This window comes from Musa acuminata, chromosome BXJ2-5 (genome assembly GCF_036884655.1).
Source record: "Musa acuminata AAA Group cultivar baxijiao chromosome BXJ2-5, Cavendish_Baxijiao_AAA, whole genome shotgun sequence".
Classification (NCBI taxonomy): Eukaryota; Viridiplantae; Streptophyta; class Magnoliopsida; order Zingiberales; family Musaceae; genus Musa; species Musa acuminata.
The window spans coordinates 47,817,761-47,838,380 of record NC_088342.1 but is presented as its reverse complement, the minus strand read 5'-3'; the positions used below and the strand labels follow the sequence as shown (position 1 = coordinate 47,838,380).

Here is a 20,620-nt window from a genome sequence, read left to right as displayed (position 1 = left end):
GGTGTTTGCTAGATCCAGTAATCTCATGTAACTTATTTAGTGGCTTTGTTTCATCACCAATGTTGAGTTTCTTGTTCACGAAGACAGAGAACATATGATGAATGACGATGAAGGATATCAAGCAAAATACAAGGGAGAATTCAGGAAATTATTGCCTAAAGAGACAAAAGGATGAAGAAGAGCAATAGAACCACGGAGTCTTCAATCCGCTCAGGATGTTGCCATCGAAACAACCAACTCAAGACGACGAACAAACACCTTTGACTTCCTCATCGCCCACCTGCATGGCGGTCCATCAAACCCATGACAGAGGAGTAGGTTCTCGAGCGATGGTGGAGCAGTTGCAGTCACTCGTCTTTTCTTCTTGCTTACGCCCACAAGAACTGGATCGCTCGAGGATCAAAATCCTTGGTCTTTATGCTACTAGTAGTCTTCCAATCCAAGTCATGCCGGTGATCGGACGCACTGCCATGGGCACTCCCTTCTTCGATGAGCTCAAGAAGCAGGCGTCCTACTTTCTCAAAGAAAAGGTCCGGGCGGCGAGATTGGCTCTCACCGACGTTACTCCAGCTGAACTGTAAGCTCACTTCGTCCAACCTGAGATGATTTGGACTACCTCTTCGTCTTCCTCCTCTTTCTGTTCCGAGGGTTCTAAGATTTGGTCTTGGTGGTAACATAGGCTGACCGAAGAGGCAACCGATAGCGACAACCCATGGGCACCTGATGCCATGACAATGAGTCGCATATCGCGTGCTGCGTTTGAGATCGACGACTACTGGAGAATTGTGGAGATTCTGCACAAGAGGTTAGTACGAATTCATCTCCCTTCTTGTGTGCGTAGGCCTAACCATATGTGATCTCTTATGGTGTTCTTCAGATTCTCAAAGTTCGATGGGAAGAACTGGAGAGAGCCGTACAAGGCTCTGATACTTGTCGAGCATCTCCTGACTCATGGACCGGAGAGTGTATCGGAGGAGTTCCAGTGCGACAGAGAAGTCATTCAGGGAATAGGCAACCTTCGGTGTATCGATGAGAAGGGGTGAGGACTCGGAGTATTATCGATCCTTATCCTGCGTGCTACATGATTCCATGTTCACCTGTCGCTGTTCTTGGCTCCTTTTTCCTCGCAGGTTCAACTGGGGACTGCAGGTGAAGAACAAAGCAGAGAGGGTCCTGAAGCTGCTGGAGAAGGGGCCGCTGCTTAAAGAAGAACGCGCCCGGGCTCGCAAAATTTCTCGTGGGATCCAAGGGTTCGGGAGCTTCAACCTAAGCTGGCCGTCATCCCATGCCACGGGAGCGGCCTCGTGTGACTACGCAAGAAGCAATTCGCACTACGAGGATTACACACGGAGGGAGAAGAATCCAATTCTGGACGTCGGAAAGGAAAGATCGAATTCTGACACTGGAACCCGTGCACAGCTTAAGAAGACACGGGCGACATACCGGGCAACGAAGGAGGAGAGCAAAAGCATCGGTGCCACAGACGGGCATTTAGCAGAAGAACCAAAGCTTTCGAGTTGCGAGGAAGGAAGAAAAGTCTCGAGTCAAAAAGAAGATCACCCGTTCAGCAACTCGGATCATGAGATCACCAGTTTGCTTCTCATGAGTCAGAGTTGATGATGATGAATCTTGCCACAGTGCTTAAGAAGAGATCAACAGCCTCCATCCATCTTGAATCCGGAGCTATGCGTGCAGGACGACTCCTCTTACATGTGTATATATACCGTGTGACATCTCAACAATAAAAGCATTGTATCATACAGGTTTCTAGGATTGTGAAAACACCAGTGCGATCCATTTTATATCAACATATATGAAATCTTTATATAAGTAAGTAACAGTTCCAATCGTATCAAAACCATGATGCGTGGGGATACAGGTCAAGCATGTCTCCTTTTCCCTGAAGTGGGAGGTCGACAACACAACGTTTACCAGAGACTCACATAGTTCCAAGTTAATTATTTCTATGATTTTTCGGATGACTTGCTTCCACTTTCCTGTCTCGGTGTGAGAAATTCCAAGGAAGCATTACCTGATCGAAACTGGGAATGCAATGGCCAGTCAAAGTTCGCATCTTAGCATAAAGGACTTGACGCCAACGATCATCGGACGCTTTGTGACATGGCCAAGAATTCAATTAATACCAACAAAAGAAAGGTTTCGTCAATGTGGCGGAGGGAGATGAGGGAAGTAAGGTTTTAGGTGCCAAGTAGCTTTTGTAGCTCTGCAGTCCGTATTATACCACCACCACCACCTCAGAGCCTGTTTATGTTGTTGTTGTTGTAATCAATCAATCAATCAATCTCTATAGCTGTTTAATTTCTACAGTGTAATCCTATTTACATACAGGATCTCCATATTCGTCCCTCCAAGGAGATGATGACGACGCAGATATCATCATGATACCGCCGACGATCACCTTGTGGAATCTCAAGCAGCTCGTGGAAGTCCATGCCTGCAGCAAAGATTTATATCGGGATGGGATGTTAGTCTGCTTGAACTAAGCATTCGTAGAAACGCCATAGATGTTTGTGGAATTTACCGGCTTTCTTAGCTGCACGGAAAAGGACTTGTTCGACAAGGTGTTGAGCGGGATCGCCTTCGGGTGTTGCTGCGACGAACATTTGGACTTGAGCGACTGCTTCTTGGTTGGTGAAGTATTGGTAAAGCCCGTCGGACGATAGGATCAAAAATGCATCCTTCGGGCCGAGCTTGTGGTGGTGGAGGGAGGGGTTGCAGGTGATGTACGGTGTGTTCCCCACATACTCGATTCTGAACATCTCCAGAAGACCGTCGTTCCATTTGGGCTGCAAAAACACGGCAGCACATCGTCAGGCATTCTCTGACGAGCCAGTGATATCTGATGTTTTGTGCTCACAATTAATCATCATAAATTCTCAGATCTGAATGGGGCAGAGCATACAAATTCTTTTAGGATTTGGTTCACGAACAAATGACTGGATGCAAGTTATGAACGCTAAGAACACAAGTCAAGAGTTCAGATTCGAAGCAAATACCTGCTTCAGGAAACCGGCACCGAAAGCTCTCGTCACCTTCAACGAGCCCTTCACGCGATCATTCCAAATGGCAGAAGAGTCGTCGGGGTGCTCATCTCTGATTCTTCCGACTTCCTGATCCGTAAACATCAAACCGAGTTACTTTCAGGCGAAGAAAAGAAGGATCAAACGAACTCACAAAAACACAAGAGGAAAAGAACACCCAACATCGGACGTGTACCTCTTCGACGGATGTGCTGTGGTCCGAATTAAGCTGCAAGGCTACCAGATTTGTCGGCTCACCAGATGGACCACCGCCACCGTTTGCGTCAAGCTCGAAGAGTGTTTCTTCGTTGATTCTCTCGAGATCCTTCCGTGGCTTTCCTACGGAGCTCCACGAATCCGGTTCCGCCTTCCGCGCTACGATTGCACGGCTGTCCCCTACGTTCATCAGGTACACGTCGTCCCCCTTCATCAGCATCACCAAGACGCAGGAGCCCATGAGGGCCAGCTCAGGATTCTCGGACACCATCTTGTCCGCGATGTCCAGGAAAGATTCCTCCGTCTTCCTCAGGGCTTCGGAGAGAGCCTCCAACACCAGCGAGTGGTTCACCGAGCGATCTTGACTCGACCGCTTCGATTGCTCCTTCAACCTCCTGTCGAGCTCCAGCCTTTCCCTCTCGAACTCGCACCTCCATCTTCGGTGGTTCTCCTCCCACTTCCTCGCCGCACCTACTGGCTTCCTCTTGTTTTCTCTTCCTTCTTTGCTCGACCGGTCGTCTGCTGCCCAATTCGTCGCAACCGTGGGGTTATGTTCATCCGGGGCGGCGGGAGTGGTGGGATCATCGACGGGCTCGCGGCAAAAGGTGTCGTTTTTGTCTTCCCAGAGCAGTCCTTTGAGCTCGCGATGCACAGCCGGATAGAGATTGGAGAGCAGGTAATCTGTGGCGTCGGGACCATTGAATCCGTCGTAGATGCCGACGAACACCCAACCGTGCTCCTCCGATACGACGACGTGGACGCGGTCCTCCCCTGCTTTCCCCTGCGCCCACTGGAGGTTTCCGTTTAAGGAGTCGAGCGAATCCGACCACTGCGCCGCCTCCACGCTATGCCGACCACTGCTTCCGCTGAGATTCGTTAATCCGCCGTCGGCCAAGCCGGAGTCTTTTGGCCCCTTGACGGGCGCGACGATGGATCCGCTTCCGTACGAGGCAGTGGAGACGGTCCTCGCTACGGCCTTGGTGAGCCCGCGGATGAGGGATCGCACAGCCATACGGCGGGGCCTAGGGAGCCCGTGCGAGAGGCTGCGCCGGAGCTGGTCGGAGAAGCAGAGTGGCTTGTCGAGGGGGGCGGAGAAGAGGGAGGCCCGGTGGTCGAGGGGCCCGGACATGAACCCCCTCTCGATGGGGCCCGACATGAACCCACGGTCGGCGGCGGCAAGAGGGCCGGAGAGCGGCCCGGAGAACCGGGGGACGGGCTGGAGGGCGACGGAGGAGAAGGATGTGGAGCTCTCGAAGGCGGAAGCCGCGATAGGCCCGGCGACATCGAGGAGGGACGTCGACAGCGGTGTCGATGCGTTGGCGCTCACGGCGGCGCCGGAGATGGTCCGGAACGTGGTTGTCTCCTCGGAGTGATGGACCTTAGAGGAGGCCGTTGCTGTGGAGGCGGCGGCGGCGGCTGCGTAGGGGCGACCGGAGACGCCGCACTCGGTATCGCGCCGGACGTAGCAGAAGGAATGGCCGAGCCCCTCGTCGCACGGGTCCCAAGTCACGGCGACAGCCCCATGGCGTCGGCGTCGGCGACCGGTCGGCGCCCCGTCGCCGGGGCAGCAATAGGCGAGCCTGGCAAGTCCGTTGCCCATCGAAGGCGAAGAAGAAGAGAGAGAGAGTGCGGTGTCTATTAATGGAGGGAGTCGTTGACTATGGGGAGAGCGGGGGTTTGAAATCTGCGGAGGAGATCTCGCGATGGCGTTGACCACAGAGCAGGTACCAAAGTCTCGAGTTTACTCCTCAATTAATCAATAGGGCGTAAGAGCGACGTGATCGAAGGAATGGATGACCATCCGATGAGTGGGGCCCGCATGCGCGCTGAATCCAGACCGTCAGTTGGTTCTAAATGGACGCTCCATTAGTTGGACCGAAGCGCTCGTGACTTAATGAGGGACGGGCGATAAGTCAAGGCGGGGCAGCGCATGGAGATGCGTGCCGTCGCAAGCGACCGGATCAGGATCTGACCGACACGTGTCAGTTCGCAGCGTACGCCGTGAGCTTCCTTCCGACCTCGACTACCGCGGCGGACGCGTGAGACCGACGGACGCCAACCGCGGCGGCCGTGCGACCCGCGAGCACCACGACACGGCACTGCGACCGGGAAGCCGCAAGGCAATGTGCGCCTAATCGTCACCGTTGCTGGACGAAGCATCCGATTTCCACCGGAACCGCTGACTTGCGAGTCCAGAAGACCGTAGAGAGACGGGAAGAAGAAAGAAAAAGGTGCATGGGTTTTGTACACACTCGATTTGATTGAATACAACGTGATATAATAGGAATTGATGGGACTTTTTTGTTTGGGGGAGGGGAAGTTTGCAGGTGAATTGAATACTTATGGATGGATGCATGCAGCTCGAGAGAAAGCCCATAAATGATGATGCAATGGCACCATGAGCCGTTTGTGGCGTCGAATCAATGCGGAGCGGTACATCTACCCTTCATCCCCATCGCAGGATGACTCGAAGGAGACGGAGGAGGGTTGGCTGGCCGAGAGAGAGAGAGAGAGTGATATGGTATTTGTCCGATTGGGTTAATTAGGACAGGCCAGCTCAGAACAAGAAACACTCTTCTGTAAGCATTTGACCTCATCGACGATGGGCCTTGGAATTAATTTTGTTTCTTGGTTGGATATTGTCGTCTTCTCATTGGATTTCTCAGGTGCTTTTTATTTGTGTTAATTTTATTTTTTTGGTTGGTTGAAATGTCAAAAGGTCTACTCGCCGATAGAATCTGAATAAGAGGCACTTTAACTTAAATGTCAATGTTGCATGGTGGGAGTGAAGGCTCTTCAATGTCATATTGGACTTTGCAGAAACCTTGATGAAGTATATAGATGATGCATGTCCTGCGAGGAGAAGAACAAATCTGAGAATGAACATATAGATAGATTAGATTTGGTAATACAAAAAAAAAAAAAACGAAACTGAAATTTAGAAAGGTACATAAATCAAATATAAAATGTAATTATGTATTCTGTAGCAATCGGGCAAATGACAATGACATCAGTGGATAGAGTCAACGACTAATAGCTGGCACAACATCACGTTATCATATCGTCTTTGTCTTGTCGGTAAAGAGTTTTTGCAAGTGTGACCGCAAAAACAATTCACGTAATGTCTGTCTCGAATCATAATGGAGAGGACAGATACGGTCAGAGGGGGCGTGCTGAGATGAGCTTCCTCCACTTTTCATGAATCCTCTGCAAGAAATTTCATTGCATCCCACTTGAAGCCTTGGGAATCAAATCAAATCAAATGCATTCATTCCATGTTTGTTTTTTCGAGGGATGACGAACCATTTTGTTGGAGTCAAAACACATGAACTTGTCCTCTCTCTCTCTCTCTCTTCTTTTTTTCTTTCACTTGCTCAAATCTTTGAATCAACTTTCAACAGCCATAGACAACCTAACTCCGTTGCAAAGTCAAGAAGAAGGAAACATAGCTCGTCTGTACACATATTTCAGTTCATTTGGTCAAAGTGGAATGAGTCCATCAGCCATCAATCCTTTTACGCCCTTCTTCTTCTTCTTCTTCTTCACACCCTTCGTGCTTTTGAACAAGTGAGATCACAAGAACAGTTTCCATCTTTGACTTGGCACCTGACCGACTCCATTGATTCCTCGCTCATGCGTGCATGTCTTCCTTGACTTGCAGCTTCCTCAAACCACACCATAGCGCTTACCTTCTTGGCAACCTTCCTTCCGCAGCAGGAGGAGGGGCGGTTCCTCCCTCCTATGCTCGACGTCCCCACGTGTTCGACGTAAAAAGGACTCCACAATTCTCATCTCTGCAGTGACCGTCTCGATCAACATTTGGTAACGCAGACTATGACCGGTAAGCTGTCTGCAAGCTCACTGCGGCTCGGCTAGCTTTTGATCTGATGCAGATTAATGGTCGAGCAGGACACAACCTAATTCTCATTCTACAGCCGGCCGGCGACCAGCTCGCAGCATGGTGTTGGCCACTGAGCAAGCATAAAGCGAGGAGGTTTGACCCATCGTACCATGCCCTCCACCTCCACCTCCCATCCTAATTGTCTGTCTTTGTCCTCATCTTTCCAACAGCTGTAAGGTAAGGTAATGGAGCACACTGCTTTGGACCTTTTGCGATGAGTTGAACTCCGTTGGCCTTTCCTGAATCCAGCCCCGAATGATATGCTGTTCCGTAGCAAAGTAATCGACCCGGCCGACCACTGGTGGAACACAATATGACCTGGAACATCTGACATTGCAGATACAGCTGATGACTCCCAAGTACTCTCGATCGATCCAAGTTTGGACTCACCAGGCACAGGAATTAATAGATGATCTGGTTCTGCAGCAACTTGGGTCATTTCATTTTTTTCTGAATCAAATGTACTGTACTGTACTGTAGCAGCATATCAAAGGACTTGAAACAGTTGCACATATAATAAGAGGATAGCAAGTTGAGACAATCTCATCTTATGGCAAGCATATCCTCTGGATTCTATATACATTCCCAAGTCAAAGCCAAAAGACACAGCAAACATTAGACCATGAGTTTCATATGCTGAAGCATTAGGCCTCAGTCGTCACGGTCAGATCCACAACCATCTCATTTTGTTCTACCAGAACAAACTCTCAAATCCAATGCTTTAGGATTTCCTGGACTCAGTAAAAACATTCAACATGTGATCCAAACTCATGCTACTCTCACATGGTGTCATGGTTTGCCAAAACTATTGCAGCATATACAGAAGAAATCCATCTTCCATTGACTTGGTTCACCAATATAACAAATTAGAGCATTACAGTATCACACGAGTAATGAAAGCGCAAAATGTCTAACATAAAATCTCATTCTTCATCGATCTTTCAGGATTTGGCACCAAAGCGCTCGTGACTGAAACTTGATAAAAACATGTTGTGCTTTCCTCGGTTCGCAATTCCCTGGCTCAGGGTCTAATGACATTGGGATGCAATGTGCCATCCACAAACTCAACCTCCAACATGCGTCAAGGTGCTGATGCAACTTCTAGCACATGCCCCACTCCGCATCGCGTAAGTGCAAGTTGAGACACAGTTCTGAGTTATATCTTTATTCTTTTTCTCCCTTTAAATCTATATTCTGTCTCCATGGTGAACAAAAAATGGGTAAGCAGCATCTCCCAATTCCTTAAAATAGCAATAGAATGCTGATTTGAGTCACCAAGGCCTTCCACCTGTGAGAACAAGTATCCTTCTTGTGAATCCAAATCCCCTTTTCGTACAAAACATTTTTCACCTTTCCTGCCCAAAATCATAAAGCCCCTCGAACACAGTCAAAATCATGACGCAGATTTCCCTGTTGACTGAAACTTCAACAGCCCCTTCGATTGTACTTGTTTGCTTAATCTTGAGAAAGAAGGAAAAAAAAGAGAAAGTAAAGAAGAACCAGATCCACCAGGTAAGATCGGCTATCAAGTTGCTTTCTCTGAAGACCATGACATATACCAAGTCATATAGCATGTTAAACACCAGAGTTTTGAGAATAATCCAGAGATTCACTAACAAATAACAAATACATAGAGAAAGAGCAAAAAGATTTATCATTAACCCACACCATTGAGAAACAGCTAGAATGTAATTGCTTTGCTCCAAACGAAAAGAAGAAAAAAGAATATACAATTGTAGGTTACAACAAACAGTTTGAGAAAAATTCGACAGTACACTGTGCAGCCTTCTTCTGTCCCAACAATTCACAAAATGACAAGTCCATCAAGACTTTTAAAGGGAATCGTCCTTAAAAGAATTTTAAAGGGATTCCTCTAAGGTGACCAACATAGGTAATAACAAATTTTCCTTAAAACCTATGTGGCCATAGCAAGAATAATTATATATCCAGATTTTAAAAATGATTTATCAAACATTTAATCTCTGACAGATTGTTCATTTATGTTAGTTCTTGTATTTGCTCAGACAAATCTACATCTTATGCCAAGGATCATTCTCAAGATATGAGATGTTCTATTATTGCAATCTCTTTAAGACTCTTTTAAATAAACAAACCAAATTTCCTTGATAACAAAGTTCATGAAATCTTTATTGTTATGAACAACATGCGAATAAAAAAGTTGTCTTCAAAATATACGAGCACTCAACTTTTTGGACAATTTAGAGATCCATAACAGGAGAGAGGTGCATCAATGAATTTCATTACTGGATGCTACAAAATCTTACTGTTACGAACAATTATCCAAAAGAACAATAATTTCTATAACTTGAGCTTATGAGAATTAGGCATCCATAATATCTGTTCAAAGCAAGAGTTTTTTTATTACTGTTACTTGATTATGTCTGATTTTATAAATATTGCATGCTATGCATGACCACAAGAGCTAGTCTCCTTGATGCGTACACTTAAATCTAAAGAGAAATAAATCGACACCTCCGTTAGCTTGTCTCACGTTTAATGATTATTAGAGAAAGGCGCTCGAATCATTTATATAGACTCCTCATCGTGAATCTTTTATTGTCATACGAACTGACTTTTATGCCTAACTAATTATATGTAAAAGACTTATCAACGTGAACTTTATCTCGGATGTATATCCTATGCCCTGTTCCTAAATGCTTTGAGTCCAGTACAAGTAATACCATGATCTTCCATACATGATGGAGTATTGCCAGATCACAACTTGTTCGATTGTATGGACACAAGGAGTAGGTTATACAGTAGGCAAGAAACTCAGAATCTTTAGTAACTATTCCATTTCTCGCATCATCTTGAGTTCATTCTAGGTTGACGAGATGAATATTCCCCCTTAACAATTGCTCTTCAAATCTTGAGAAAACTTCTCTTTACTAAATATCCACTAGAAAGTTGATCGAGATCAGTTATCACTAAACATATAAGGCAGATATTGGTTAAAGCCGACTCGGACTTCAAGTAGAATTTAAAGTTTGAGTTTTTCTCACCGTCGATTCAAGCCCTTTATTCAAAATCGATGCTGAGATGTAACCATATGTTAATTCCATAAAGAGGACGAACGACAAAAGTTCAGGTTCACAATTTTGGAGAGGTATGTCATTGTTTAACAAATGAAGGAACACGATGGCAGAGTTAGAAATTCCATGGTGAATTCCATGCACGCAATGACAACGAGTCCAATCCTTGCTAGAGAGGTAAAGCTTGAACTCAGCAAGAGATGAGCACGATTTAGTACGTTCATATATGTCTATTGAAGTCAGCTCAAGATTTCAATGTCTCGCCAGTACAGACTAAACAGAGAGATCTTACAGCCCATTCCCCGCACCCCCGGGAGGACTGCAGCGCCAGCCGGGGGTGGCGTGGGGCCGAGGGACGTCGAGAGACGGGCGCACACGTGGGGCCCGACGCAACCAAATCCAACCAAACGCAGTGCAACCCAAAGGGGCGACGTCATCATCCAGAGAGAGCAGAATCTAACGGGTGGGTCACGGACAGCAATGCGCTGTCTCATTGCCGCCAGCTCACTCCCCACTTGCCCAGCGCGATCCCATCACCGACCCCGGTGAGCTCACGCGAGTCCGGAACCAGCCCGGAAAGACCTGAGGCTTTCCCCAACCCCAGAGAGAAGACGGCGGGAGCCCCGTCCTCGAGCATCCCAGTGAAAAGGGGACGCTTTCTCTTCCAAGTAGATTGGATGAGACTCTCTCTTATCCAAGGACCCATGCACTCTCCTTTCTTGATCTCCAATTCGAGATTTCGGTGGATTTTTGGTTTGTTTTCTTCTTGGCAAAGACCGAGAACGAAGCATTTGTTTTGTTTTGATTTGTTCTTTTTGGATCGGCCGACCCCTAAAAGCTGCGAGCTTTCTGTGTCTTTAGTCGCTCTTCAGCAGATGGAAGGAAAGAACCATCGTCGTCCTCACAGAACGGAAACGGAAACGGAAACGGGAGAAGAAAAAGAAAGTAAGAAGAAGAGAGGAGAAGAGACGAATCGGATTCTACAAACTTTTGCTCGGAATTCCATCAGATTATTTCGACATTTCCAAATTGAATGCCGCCATAAATCACCCAAAACATGTAGGAAGGAAAGGGCAAAAAAATGGCTGCTTTGCAGCTAAAATTCCAATCTTCGTATACGAATACCATCCAAAATAACCACCCAACCCCCAGACGGAACATCAAGAAATAAAGATGAAAATTTTAGATGAAAGAAGAGAAAGCAGATCTCATACCAGCAGCTGCATTAGAAAGAGCGACGCTATACAGGACAGGGCAACCCCATCGCGGACGGCCGCCCCGGACGTAACCTCCTCTCTGAGGCCCGGCGGCGACGACAGCCTCGCCGGCGGCGTGTCCCAGTCCTCGGCCCCCTGCGGCGGGAGACCCGCCGCCTCCACCGGCGGCGGCGCAGCGGCTGCCGCCTGCATCGCTCCGCTGGTCTCCCCCGGGAAGATCTCCCTCGGCAGTAGCACCTTGGAGACGGCGAATACGGCCACCGGGTTCTGGTCGAACACGGTGCGCGTGATGGACGCCTGGACCACGCCGGTGTCGATGGCCACCGAGCCGTTGACACGCGTGATGTTGAGGGTAAAGCGGCCGGCGCCGGTGTCCTCGGTGGCGAGCGTGGGCTGGACGGGGTTGACGATGGACTCGAGGGAGCCGAGGGGGTAGTAGGAGTGGAGCACGTGGAAGCGGAGCACCACCGCCTTGCGGTCCGCCGGCAAAGACTGCAGCCGCTCGGTGGCCGGGAGATCTGCGAAGGCCTCGTCGGTGGGGACGAAGACGGTGATTCCGGCGCCGCGCTCGTCGGCCTCGAACTCTGCTGCGACGCCCGACGCCTCGAGCATGGAGGCGGCCACGTTGAAGTCGCGGCCGTCGAAGAGGACCCGCGTGATGTTGACCCCGACGGGAGGGCGCGTCTCCGAGGCGGCGAGGTCGAACCCGTAGGGGAGGAGGAGTGCGTTGACGGCGAAGACGGAGACGTTGTAGGGGTGGGTGCCGACGAGGTCGAGGATGGTGGCGTTGGAGGCGGAGAAGGGGGCGGGCGAGCGCGCGGTGACGCCGCCCCCCTCGTCGCGGGTGAGGTTGACGGCGCCGAGGTTTCCGGCGGCCCTGCCGGTGGTCTGGTACAGAGTGGTGACGAGCTTCCCGCCGGTCGGGATGCGGCGGAGGTCGGGCCACGAGAGGTACTCGAGGAGGACGTGGTAGCGGAGGACGTCGGCGATGTCAGCGGCCGCGGCGGTGCGGGCGGCCGAGGAGCGGAGGAGGTAGGCGTTGGGGACGGCGAGGATGGTGAGGGAGGATCGTCCCGCGAGGTCGCCGGGGACGGAGGTGGAGCTGAGTAGGCGATTGAAGTCGGAGAGGTCGCGGTAGGCTGAGAGCACGGCGGTGATGTTAACCGCCAAAGAAACGGGGTGAGTTATAAGCAACAGGAAAAGCAGGAGGCGGGCAGGGGCAGAGTAGGGAATACGCAAATGCGGGTGGAGAGGAGGCGGAGGAGGAGGAGGTGGTGGTGGAGATGATGCCGCCATTTCAATTTGCTGCGCTTTCTTTCTCCCCACTCCAGTCTCCTGCCCAGTTGAGTGCGCGAGAGAGAGAGAGAGAGCAAAGCGAAGTAGAAAGATGTGCGAGATGATGATGATGATCATGATGATGATGCTGGTGGTGATGTTATATATATATATATTGTATGTATTAGAATAATAGTTTTAATTATTATTATCCGTGGAGTGATCCGATCGGATTTGGGGTCCGTTCACCTACCCATCGCACCACCGCTTTGCGTGCCGCCCATGGTGGAGGATGAAAGCCTTGTTCGGGCGACCGGAGGTGACCGCACGAGTGTGGTGCCTCGTGAGGTGTTGGTAGCACTGGGCGACTACGTGATTTGGTAGAAGGCCCCCAGCACGGAACACCAAACGAAGCCCAATGAATACCCGAAACGGGCGGCCGTGGCAATGACATGTTTTAGCTCGGTAGATATTTAGAATAGATAACTTAGTAGTAAAGCCTACGTTAATTAATGCTTATTTAATAATAAAATTATTTTAATTTCATATCTTGATATTATATAATTTGATATTTTTAATGAAAATAGAAAGTGGTGGAAACAATTCATCGGCGAAGGATTCGTCTAATTTAATGCAGCTAAAAAGTCTTGGCTTCGGACCGAAAAGATATACACGACATTTAAGCATCTATCGGTTGGCCTTTATAAAATGTTTGGGCATATTTCGAAGCATTGTAGCGTTTGGAAGTGACAGCGGTTGATTCTTGAAACAGCGATCTAATCTAATCCACCCTCACAGAGGTAACCAACGAACAAAGGGCGCGGTTGGCGGGTAGCTCTCGTCTGCCCACTGCTGCTTTCCAAGTGCTACAGCTAAAACTACAACAGCGCGGCGGCTACTGGGATTCATGCAACGTAACACTGTATCCGAGTAGGCCGGCCTGACTTCATTCATATCTAGAATGAACGAGTCAGACAGTTTCGGTTCTATTTCTCGAACCAATCATTTCGATTTTGGAGTCGACGATTTCAAATCGAAATCATCTTTTTTTATTTTTTTTAAAAGAATTTTCATTTGATCGAACCAAAACCAGAGAGGCATTTTTATCGTTGACGGTCGACGACGATCATATGATTGTTTAGATTTCCGATCTTTGTTTGATCTCCTTACTGCTCCCCAAAGGTCAATGGCGTCGGCCTAAGCAAGCAGGCAGCATGATGACTGATCACGGGCTCACTTTGGGAGCTAGGAAAAAGGCAGCCAAGCGAGTCAAACCCTACGAGATCTTTGGGCACTTCCCCCCCCCCCGCTATATTAACCCTAGTTTACGAAGCATAGTAACCCTACGTGCTGCTTCGATGGCGGTGCAGTAACCTTCTCCTTATATATGTAGTTTGTCTCGGCAGCATTCGGTCCGTCCATGCTCTGATAATACGTGCATGGAGTAGTTTATCCCTGCCAATTCGCTTCACTTACTTGTCCCGACGTAGACCCGCCTCCGTGTGGGCTCTCTGGCCTCCACTACCCGAACAGCGGCTACAGCCTGCTTCCAGATGAGTCGGAATGGAGTTAAATGGGAAGGAGCCCCGTAATGTTTGAGCCTGTGCTTGTGCCTTGTGGATTTGGACCGCCACGCGCATTGAGATCCATGTGCGTTGCGTTTGAGTCGTTCGACGAAATGACAAGGACGGGATTTTTGCCGAATAGCAAGCACATCGATCGTCTGGGTCTTCTAGGCAAAAGTCGAGGCCAGGTCGGGAACTCGTTGGCGAGAATGCCACCGAGCAGCACCTTTCTCTGATGTCCCCTTGACTTCCATCTCTTTCTCCCATGTACCGCTTTACTGAATTCAGTCGCTTTTGATTTGTGAATCACTCGACTGCGGCTGTTTTGGATGGTTATCTGAATATTACATCAAAACAAATCGGCTTTTTTCATCAAATCATAAATATTTCTTCTTGTCTTCATGGTTACATTCTGATAAGCTCTTCTTCTAACCTCTAGCTGCTACATTCCACAGGATGAAACATCAAGAAAGCTGTTGAAGTTTACAGAGGAAGATGCTGCAAGAAAATAGGTAACCAGCAATCTTCTCTTGTTACTGCTTAATTGTTTGATCTATAGGCACGCACCGTCCATTACGAAAATAGTTTCGTAATTGTTATTTCATTATTCTATTTGGAGCCATTGCCATAGTCGCAAAGAAACCTTCCATCATGGCACGAGTCCATGTAGTCAGTCTCATGATCAAGTGTACAACAGTTCATGCCATGAATGAGCAATTATAATGCATTTCTCTCCAAACCATTCATGTTGCTTCAGCATTTCTCTCCATATTCGCAAAGAACACTTGAGCCGACAATTCGAACCTATGACCAATCTACAATTCTGTCAAAGCATTATGCGATGACTTCCTCCTCTAAACTTTGCCAGTAATTTTGGTGTCATCTTTATGGTCTCCAATCGCTGCCTTTGCAGCTGACTTCTTTCCGGGTAGAACAGAGGTTGTTCAGTGTCGCCATCGATGGCAAAAGGTGTTCTGAGGAAGCAAATAAAAGAACCCTTTCCTTGGCTTCTCCTGAATCCATACATACTCTTATGGGAAGCTGAAATGTTAAGATATTGTACATTTTCTCTTTTGCTTTGATACCTGTCATCGAAATGATTTAGTTCATCACCTATTATCGACTGTATATAAAAATCTCTCGCACAGTTCATATGAATGAAAGGAGTGGAAACACAAAATAATTATTCTTTATGTCTTTTGAAAACATACTAATATTTCTCGGTAAGAAAATGTAGGTTTGTTTTTTGGTATCGGTCCAAACATGTCATGAGATTTTCGATTACAAAAGAACCATTCAGTTCGATCCTATGATCAAAAAGGATGGTCGGAGTACTGAGGAGGGGAAAATGGAGACACTCGAGCACCACCGTCATTCGGTTCTTCAACCTTGTAGTAACTTTTGGTTTCAATTCAGTTCCTTAAGGTCCAAAAGAGCTGCAATCATCTTAAATCTGTGGAGAAGCAACTTGGATTTTAATCCCTGGTAGATCTGATTGCACTAATGCTGACAGAAGCCAGCCAACCAATCATGAATACAACATAACTCGATGAGCATCCAGTTGCACCGTAAGGTACAACAACAACCTTCTTCACCAAAACCTAAGCTAGATTTTACTCCTACACTACTTTTGTGAATCCTTCACCATAGCACTTGATTCACTGAGTCTCTTGTTTTTTCTCTTTTTAGGAAAATTGTTAGTGATAATTGTGCCTGTGAAGAAATCTCATCCTCTCTAAGTTCTGTATTTTAGTTTCCAATGTTGAAAGCAGTGAATTCTCCTCCTCCTCCTCCTCCTCCATATTGTATTTGTAACAGTAGTGGTTTGTGATTAGATGGACAGCCGGGGAACCCATTTGACAGAGACCAACGAGGTCTCTGTTGAAGAAGAAGCCATCGACGCGACCGATTCAAGGACGCTTGGAAAGCAACCATCAGAGCCTTGTGAATGCACTTCGCCTGAACATGTCGTGAGGAGACCGGGATAATTTTCTGTGGCCGGAGATCGAATAAGATCATCGGTGAATTGGACCGGAGAAACGATTTAAAAGATCAAATCGAACCGAAGCCTGGGAAAAAAGACATTGCATGAAGAAGACAAATCATATGTGTTCCGTGGGTTTTAAGATCCGGAGACGGAACAAATGCATGTTCCGACTATCCAACGGCGAAGACCACGAAAGGTAAAAAGCACATCAGTAATAGTAAATACATAGCCAGTCGACTTCTGCTCACCGCCCATGCGTCTCCGCCGGCGGCCACTGTCGGTAGCCGACCTGATCAAGGAACCTGCTCAGTCGCACGTGCTTCGCAGCCCACTGCTCTGCCACTTTCTGCTCCTTGGCTTCGGCATCCTTCCTCAACCTTGCGATCTGCTCCCCGTACTCTGCTTCGATCCTCTCCAGTGCCGCCTGCTGCTCCTCCCTGAGCGCCCGCACTTTGGCCTCGATCTCCTCCATCTTCTCCCTCCTCTTGCCGGTCTTCTCCGACTCCAGTTGCAGCTCCAGCCTCTTCATCCTCCATGCTGCCTCCTTCTTCTGCTCCATCCATGCCCGATGCCCTTCCTCGACCTCTCTGCAGCACTCCACCAGCTCCGTCATGATGTGGCCGTCGACGACCACCGAACCGGAGACCCCCAAAGCCATGCCCTTCTGTGACATCGCCAGTCCCAAGCCACCGTCCGCGCCTCCTTCGGATTGCAGCCAGGGTTTAGGCGTAGGAGGGACGGTGGAAGACGAGAGTGTAAGAGTAACCGAGGGCGACGGCGGCCCATGGGATCCGCCATTGTTGGAAAGCCACAGCGGGAGGAATGGCGCGGCCATGAGCAGTGGGACTCCCCGCCGCTCCCTGACCAGCTTCTCCGCGAAGTTCTCGAGAATGCGGTCGTATTTGGCTGGCTCCGCCGGGCTCGTCGCCGCTTTGTTGCTCTCGTTCTGCTGCCTCTGCTGCTTCTCCTTGAAGACCTCCCACCACTTGCCCAGCCGCTTGGGTGTGCGCCCGGGGACCTCCGCCGCGATCTTCTTCCACTTGTTGCCGTGCTTCGCCTGCAGCCGGATCACCAGCCGCTGCTCCTCCTCGGTGAGTGATCCTTTCTTGATTCCCGGCTTGAGGTAGTTCTTCCACCTCTCCAAGCAGGATTTGGCGTCCCTGTTGAGCGCTACGTTCATGCGCTGGGACACGAGGTTCCACTCCCTGGGACCATACTGCTTCACGTATGCGCGCAATATAGCATCCTCTTCGGCCCTCCACCGCTGCCTATCCTTCATTTGCAGAGGCCAAATCCCATCGCCCCGGAGGATACCTCATACCTATCCGAGATCAAAACGCATATAATTCAACAACAGCAATCGACGATCCTACCGAATCTTCTAACTAGTTTGCAGATGCTAGAACCGAAAGAGTTTCCTGTATCACGGATGGCACAAGGCAAAGTAGAAGATCTAAGAAGAGGCAGGACTAATATAATAATTTGTTGGTAATCATTGCCAGCATAGTTAGATCAGAATAATAGACCTAATGATTGTCCCAACTCAGCAGATACACCACTTTAAGAATATGTTATGATGCGGCATATGGTACGGCATATGAACCCAAACCATAATTCTCATCGCAACATCTCGATGAGAATTGGTGGATTTAATCGAGCAAAACAAAGAAGCAGAAGAGGAGGAGGAGGAGAAAAGATGAGATTCATAGAAGCGAAGGATCAAACAAGTACAAATGACCTTTCGATGATGACCAAGGCTCCCGGTTTCGATCAAAACCAACGGCAGAGAACAGAGAAGGGAATGTGTTTGGGCAAGGGAGGAGGAGGTGGGTGGGTGTATATATAAGGGAAAGAGAGGAGGAAGGGCAAAGTGACAGTGGCGCAAAGGAAGCGCACGCCGAGGGCAAAAAGACGAAAGGCGGCAACAGAGGTGGGTGGGTAGAAGGAGTACTCCCTACATAGAATGGGGAGCGGTAGGAGCCGCGTCGGTGTCGAAGTCGAAGGCAATGTGATGCCGTGATCCCATTTACACTACTACTACAGTAACACGCAGTACTGGTACGGCGGAGAAGATGCGGAGAGAAGAATGCGCGAGCGAGAGAGAGAGAGAGACACACACACAGAGCGAGACCCAGTATTTCTAAATTTAAATTTCTAGCGACCACACACATTGGACGAGAAAGCAAATAGGAATCGTGTTCTTGTACACATTAAATCCGGATGGAAATATATGAGAAGTAGAAGAAAATGATGGGAGGAGACTCAGGAGACAAATAAACGTAGGCAGATAGACTATCCCCTCCCTCCTCTGCTGCGCCAGCATTTTTTGTCATGCCCGGAGCCATCACGTCGTACGGCGTTAATCCTCTCTCTCTCTCTCTCTCCCTCGCCTCGTCGATGCACTGACTTCGGCTTGGTTCCCTGCCGCGGTATACGGCAAGAGTGGGTCAAAGCCGTGAAAACCCTGTTCACTCCAACCACCAACTACAGGAGCATAGAAAGAGATATATGTAGAGAGAGTGCAACAGTCGCTCTTCTTTGAAGTCGATTCTGGTGGTAATAGTAGACAGTAGCATTTACGGTAGACGACGCGATCTTTAGCTGGTGAGGCAAGAGGCATCATTCGAGAGGGAGAATGGGAGAAAAGGTGGAGAGAGAGAGAGAGGAGAAGACAGAGGGATGACCAGTACTAATACTGCAGCAGCATGTGTGTCGTGTTTTAGCGCGCTTTTCTCGGCACACGCGGACGGATCGAGATGGGGACTCGACCTTCTCCTTCCTTCTCGCCTTCGCGCTTTGTCTTCCTTCGGTGTCAGCAACCGGTTGCGTCGCCCTCTCCCTCCCTCTCACCGTCCCACCCGCAGTCCCACCACCATCCCTTCCCTCTCATCGCTCCCTTTGTTGTCTCCACTGTCCACCCACTCCACTGAGCCTGCCATGGTTCCAGCCACTGTGATTGTGCAGCAGCTTCCATATATATATATATATATATAAAGAGAGAGAGAGAGAGACTACTGGTCTTCTGCTACGTGATGACCCATCGAGGGGTCGTCAACTCATGCGCCAAGTCACCAACAACACGTAGTAGATTAATTCCTTGCAACTACTGAAGCCCAGCGGTGGGCTTCACAACATGTCAGATCACGTGATCGCCACTATGGGTGCGATGATAGGTCAAGTCTTTGAGAGGGTTATCCTACCAAGAAGCTTGTTCGGACGCTCAAATTATGGACTCGTATAGGACATGTCTGCGAGAGTGTCATCCCACCAGCATCATTCTTATTATTAAGACAAGGCTTTTGGCGACCATGTGTGTTCATGGATGGGTTGCACATCCGACTCTCCACTCCCTATGACAGACAGTCTCCGATGATCTGCCTTTCAAGAGCTTTTTTGGATGGTTCTTATTATTCTTTAGCGGACCGGAGAACTTTGGTCGAACCTTCCAACTCCACCATAGAATAATAGCTTATCACCTAATTGGCGATATGTATGTAGTACATGAAGAAGAAGAATAGTATTAGGTATGCCCATGCATGTGCACGTACAGTGCAATCCGACACATTAGTAACGTCAAAGTCCACAACAAATGCCGTAGGTTAAACTCCATGTCAAATTATCATTCATCGGTGCATGGTAATCGATGGATGAGTCGGAGGTGACTTCTCCCGTAGATCACTGAACTACCTGACTGTTGCATCCGGTGGGCTTTCGTGGTCAGCGTTCCTCCGTGGACGAACGAGCCAAGGCACGTCAAGCGAAGATGACGGGTGTGTCTCGATCCACTTTGACGATAGCGGGAGCTATGAATAGTCGGATGACGTGAGTCCGGTTGCATCATAGTCGGTGTGGAACATCAATGCTGCGGTCGCACCCCATGGAATAAAAAGCCTGATACAGCCAACGTGCTTCCACAGTCGAGCTCATTAAGCTTTGTTGTGATGCACAGCTTTCAAGCCGACGAGAGACGGAGAGAGATGGTGTAGGCAAGCCGACGAACAAGGATTATACAGTAAACGTAGCAGCTAAGAAGAAAACATGGACCATTTGATCATTCGACGTGTGAGGTGGCGATTAGAAAAGAGAAGGGGGGGGGAAACATGAGCAAATCATGGATGTCAGGAAGCATGAGGTGTATCATCCGATGACGCATCTATCACTGTCCGTCACTGTGGATGTGGAATGACAATCAAATTACATGCTTCCGTCGTCGTTCGTCGACGCTGGTGGAAACACGACATAGATAACACGTGGGAGGGAACACAATTAATTCACCGAGGCCTGATGGGGAGCGATGTTAGACCAGTCTATGGAGTAGGGTGCGTAACTCTCTTGGGTTGATGGTGACAAGAGAGGAGGCGGTGG

General features: G+C 48.7%; 4 protein-coding genes across 8 annotated transcripts; 1 reads left to right on the top strand and 3 right to left on the bottom strand.

Moving 5' to 3' along the window:
- The first annotated feature begins 234 nt into the window (after positions 1-234).
- LOC135613179 (uncharacterized) lies at positions 235-1,942 on the top strand. Its single transcript, XM_065110251.1, has 4 exons — positions 235-577; positions 680-805; positions 878-1,039; positions 1,131-1,942. Exons 1-4 carry the CDS (start codon positions 285-287, stop codon positions 1,615-1,617), a joined length of 1,068 nt encoding a protein of 355 aa, XP_064966323.1. The 5' UTR covers positions 235-284; the 3' UTR covers positions 1,618-1,942.
- Positions 1,943-2,122: 180 nt separating this feature from the next.
- On the bottom strand, positions 2,123-5,866 carry LOC135613178 (probable protein phosphatase 2C 4). 2 transcript variants are annotated; one of them, XM_065110248.1, is made up of 5 exons: positions 3,238-5,866; positions 3,018-3,131; positions 2,543-2,807; positions 2,348-2,455; positions 2,123-2,262 (listed from the first exon to the last, which is right to left on the bottom strand). In XM_065110248.1, the coding sequence occupies exons 1-5, from the start codon at positions 4,855-4,857 to the stop codon at positions 2,237-2,239; spliced, it is 2,133 nt and encodes a 710-aa protein (XP_064966320.1). In that variant the 5' UTR covers positions 4,858-5,866; the 3' UTR covers positions 2,123-2,236. The 2 variants fall into 2 exon arrangements, with proteins under 2 accessions (XP_064966320.1, XP_064966321.1); XM_065110249.1 differs by having other exon boundaries at positions 2,123-2,455; positions 3,238-5,865.
- Positions 5,867-6,294: 428 nt separating this feature from the next.
- On the bottom strand, positions 6,295-12,842 carry LOC135613176 (fasciclin-like arabinogalactan protein 4). 4 transcript variants are annotated; one of them, XM_065110245.1, is made up of 2 exons: positions 11,426-12,842; positions 6,295-8,697 (listed from the first exon to the last, which is right to left on the bottom strand). In XM_065110245.1, exons 1-2 carry the CDS (start codon positions 12,839-12,841, stop codon positions 8,614-8,616), a joined length of 1,500 nt encoding a protein of 499 aa, XP_064966317.1. In that variant the 5' UTR covers position 12,842; the 3' UTR covers positions 6,295-8,613. The 4 variants fall into 4 exon arrangements, with proteins under 4 accessions (XP_064966317.1, XP_064966316.1, XP_064966318.1 ...); XM_065110244.1 differs by having other exon boundaries at positions 6,297-8,618; XM_065110246.1 differs by having other exon boundaries at positions 6,299-8,513.
- Positions 12,843-16,338: 3,496 nt separating this feature from the next.
- Positions 16,339-18,131, bottom strand: LOC135613175 (transcription factor AS1-like). The gene is made up of 2 exons (XM_065110243.1): positions 17,994-18,131; positions 16,339-17,576 (listed from the first exon to the last, which is right to left on the bottom strand). The coding sequence occupies exon 2, from the start codon at positions 17,532-17,534 to the stop codon at positions 16,500-16,502; it is 1,035 nt and encodes a 344-aa protein (XP_064966315.1). The 5' UTR covers positions 17,535-17,576; positions 17,994-18,131; the 3' UTR covers positions 16,339-16,499.
- Between the last annotated feature and the right edge of the window lie 2,489 nt (positions 18,132-20,620).

Coding starts and splice junctions, on each gene's coding strand:
- LOC135613179 (XM_065110251.1), top strand. CDS start 285: ATGGCGGTCCATCAAACCCATGACAGAGGAGTAGGTTCTCGAGCGATG. Junction 806..877: donor GTGGAGATTCTGCACAAGAG/GTTAGTACGAAT, acceptor GGTGTTCTTCAG/ATTCTCAAAGTTCGATGGGA. Junction 1,040..1,130: donor CGGTGTATCGATGAGAAGGG/GTGAGGACTCGG, acceptor TTTTCCTCGCAG/GTTCAACTGGGGACTGCAGG.
- LOC135613178 (XM_065110248.1), bottom strand. CDS start 4,857: ATGGGCAACGGACTTGCCAGGCTCGCCTATTGCTGCCCCGGCGACGGG. Junction 2,808..3,017: donor GTGCCGGTTTCCTGAAGCAG/GTATTTGCTTCG, acceptor GTGTTTTTGCAG/CCCAAATGGAACGACGGTCT. Junction 2,263..2,347: donor GGGACGAATATGGAGATCCT/GTATGTAAATAG, acceptor CAACATAAACAG/GCTCTGAGGTGGTGGTGGTG.
- LOC135613176 (XM_065110244.1), bottom strand. CDS start 12,841: ATGATCATCATCATCATCTCGCACATCTTTCTACTTCGCTTTGCTCTC. Junction 8,619..11,425: donor TCTTTCTAATGCAGCTGCTG/GTATGAGATCTG, acceptor TTCTTTCTCAAG/ATTAAGCAAACAAGTACAAT.
- LOC135613175 (XM_065110243.1), bottom strand. CDS start 17,534: ATGAAGGATAGGCAGCGGTGGAGGGCCGAAGAGGATGCTATATTGCGC.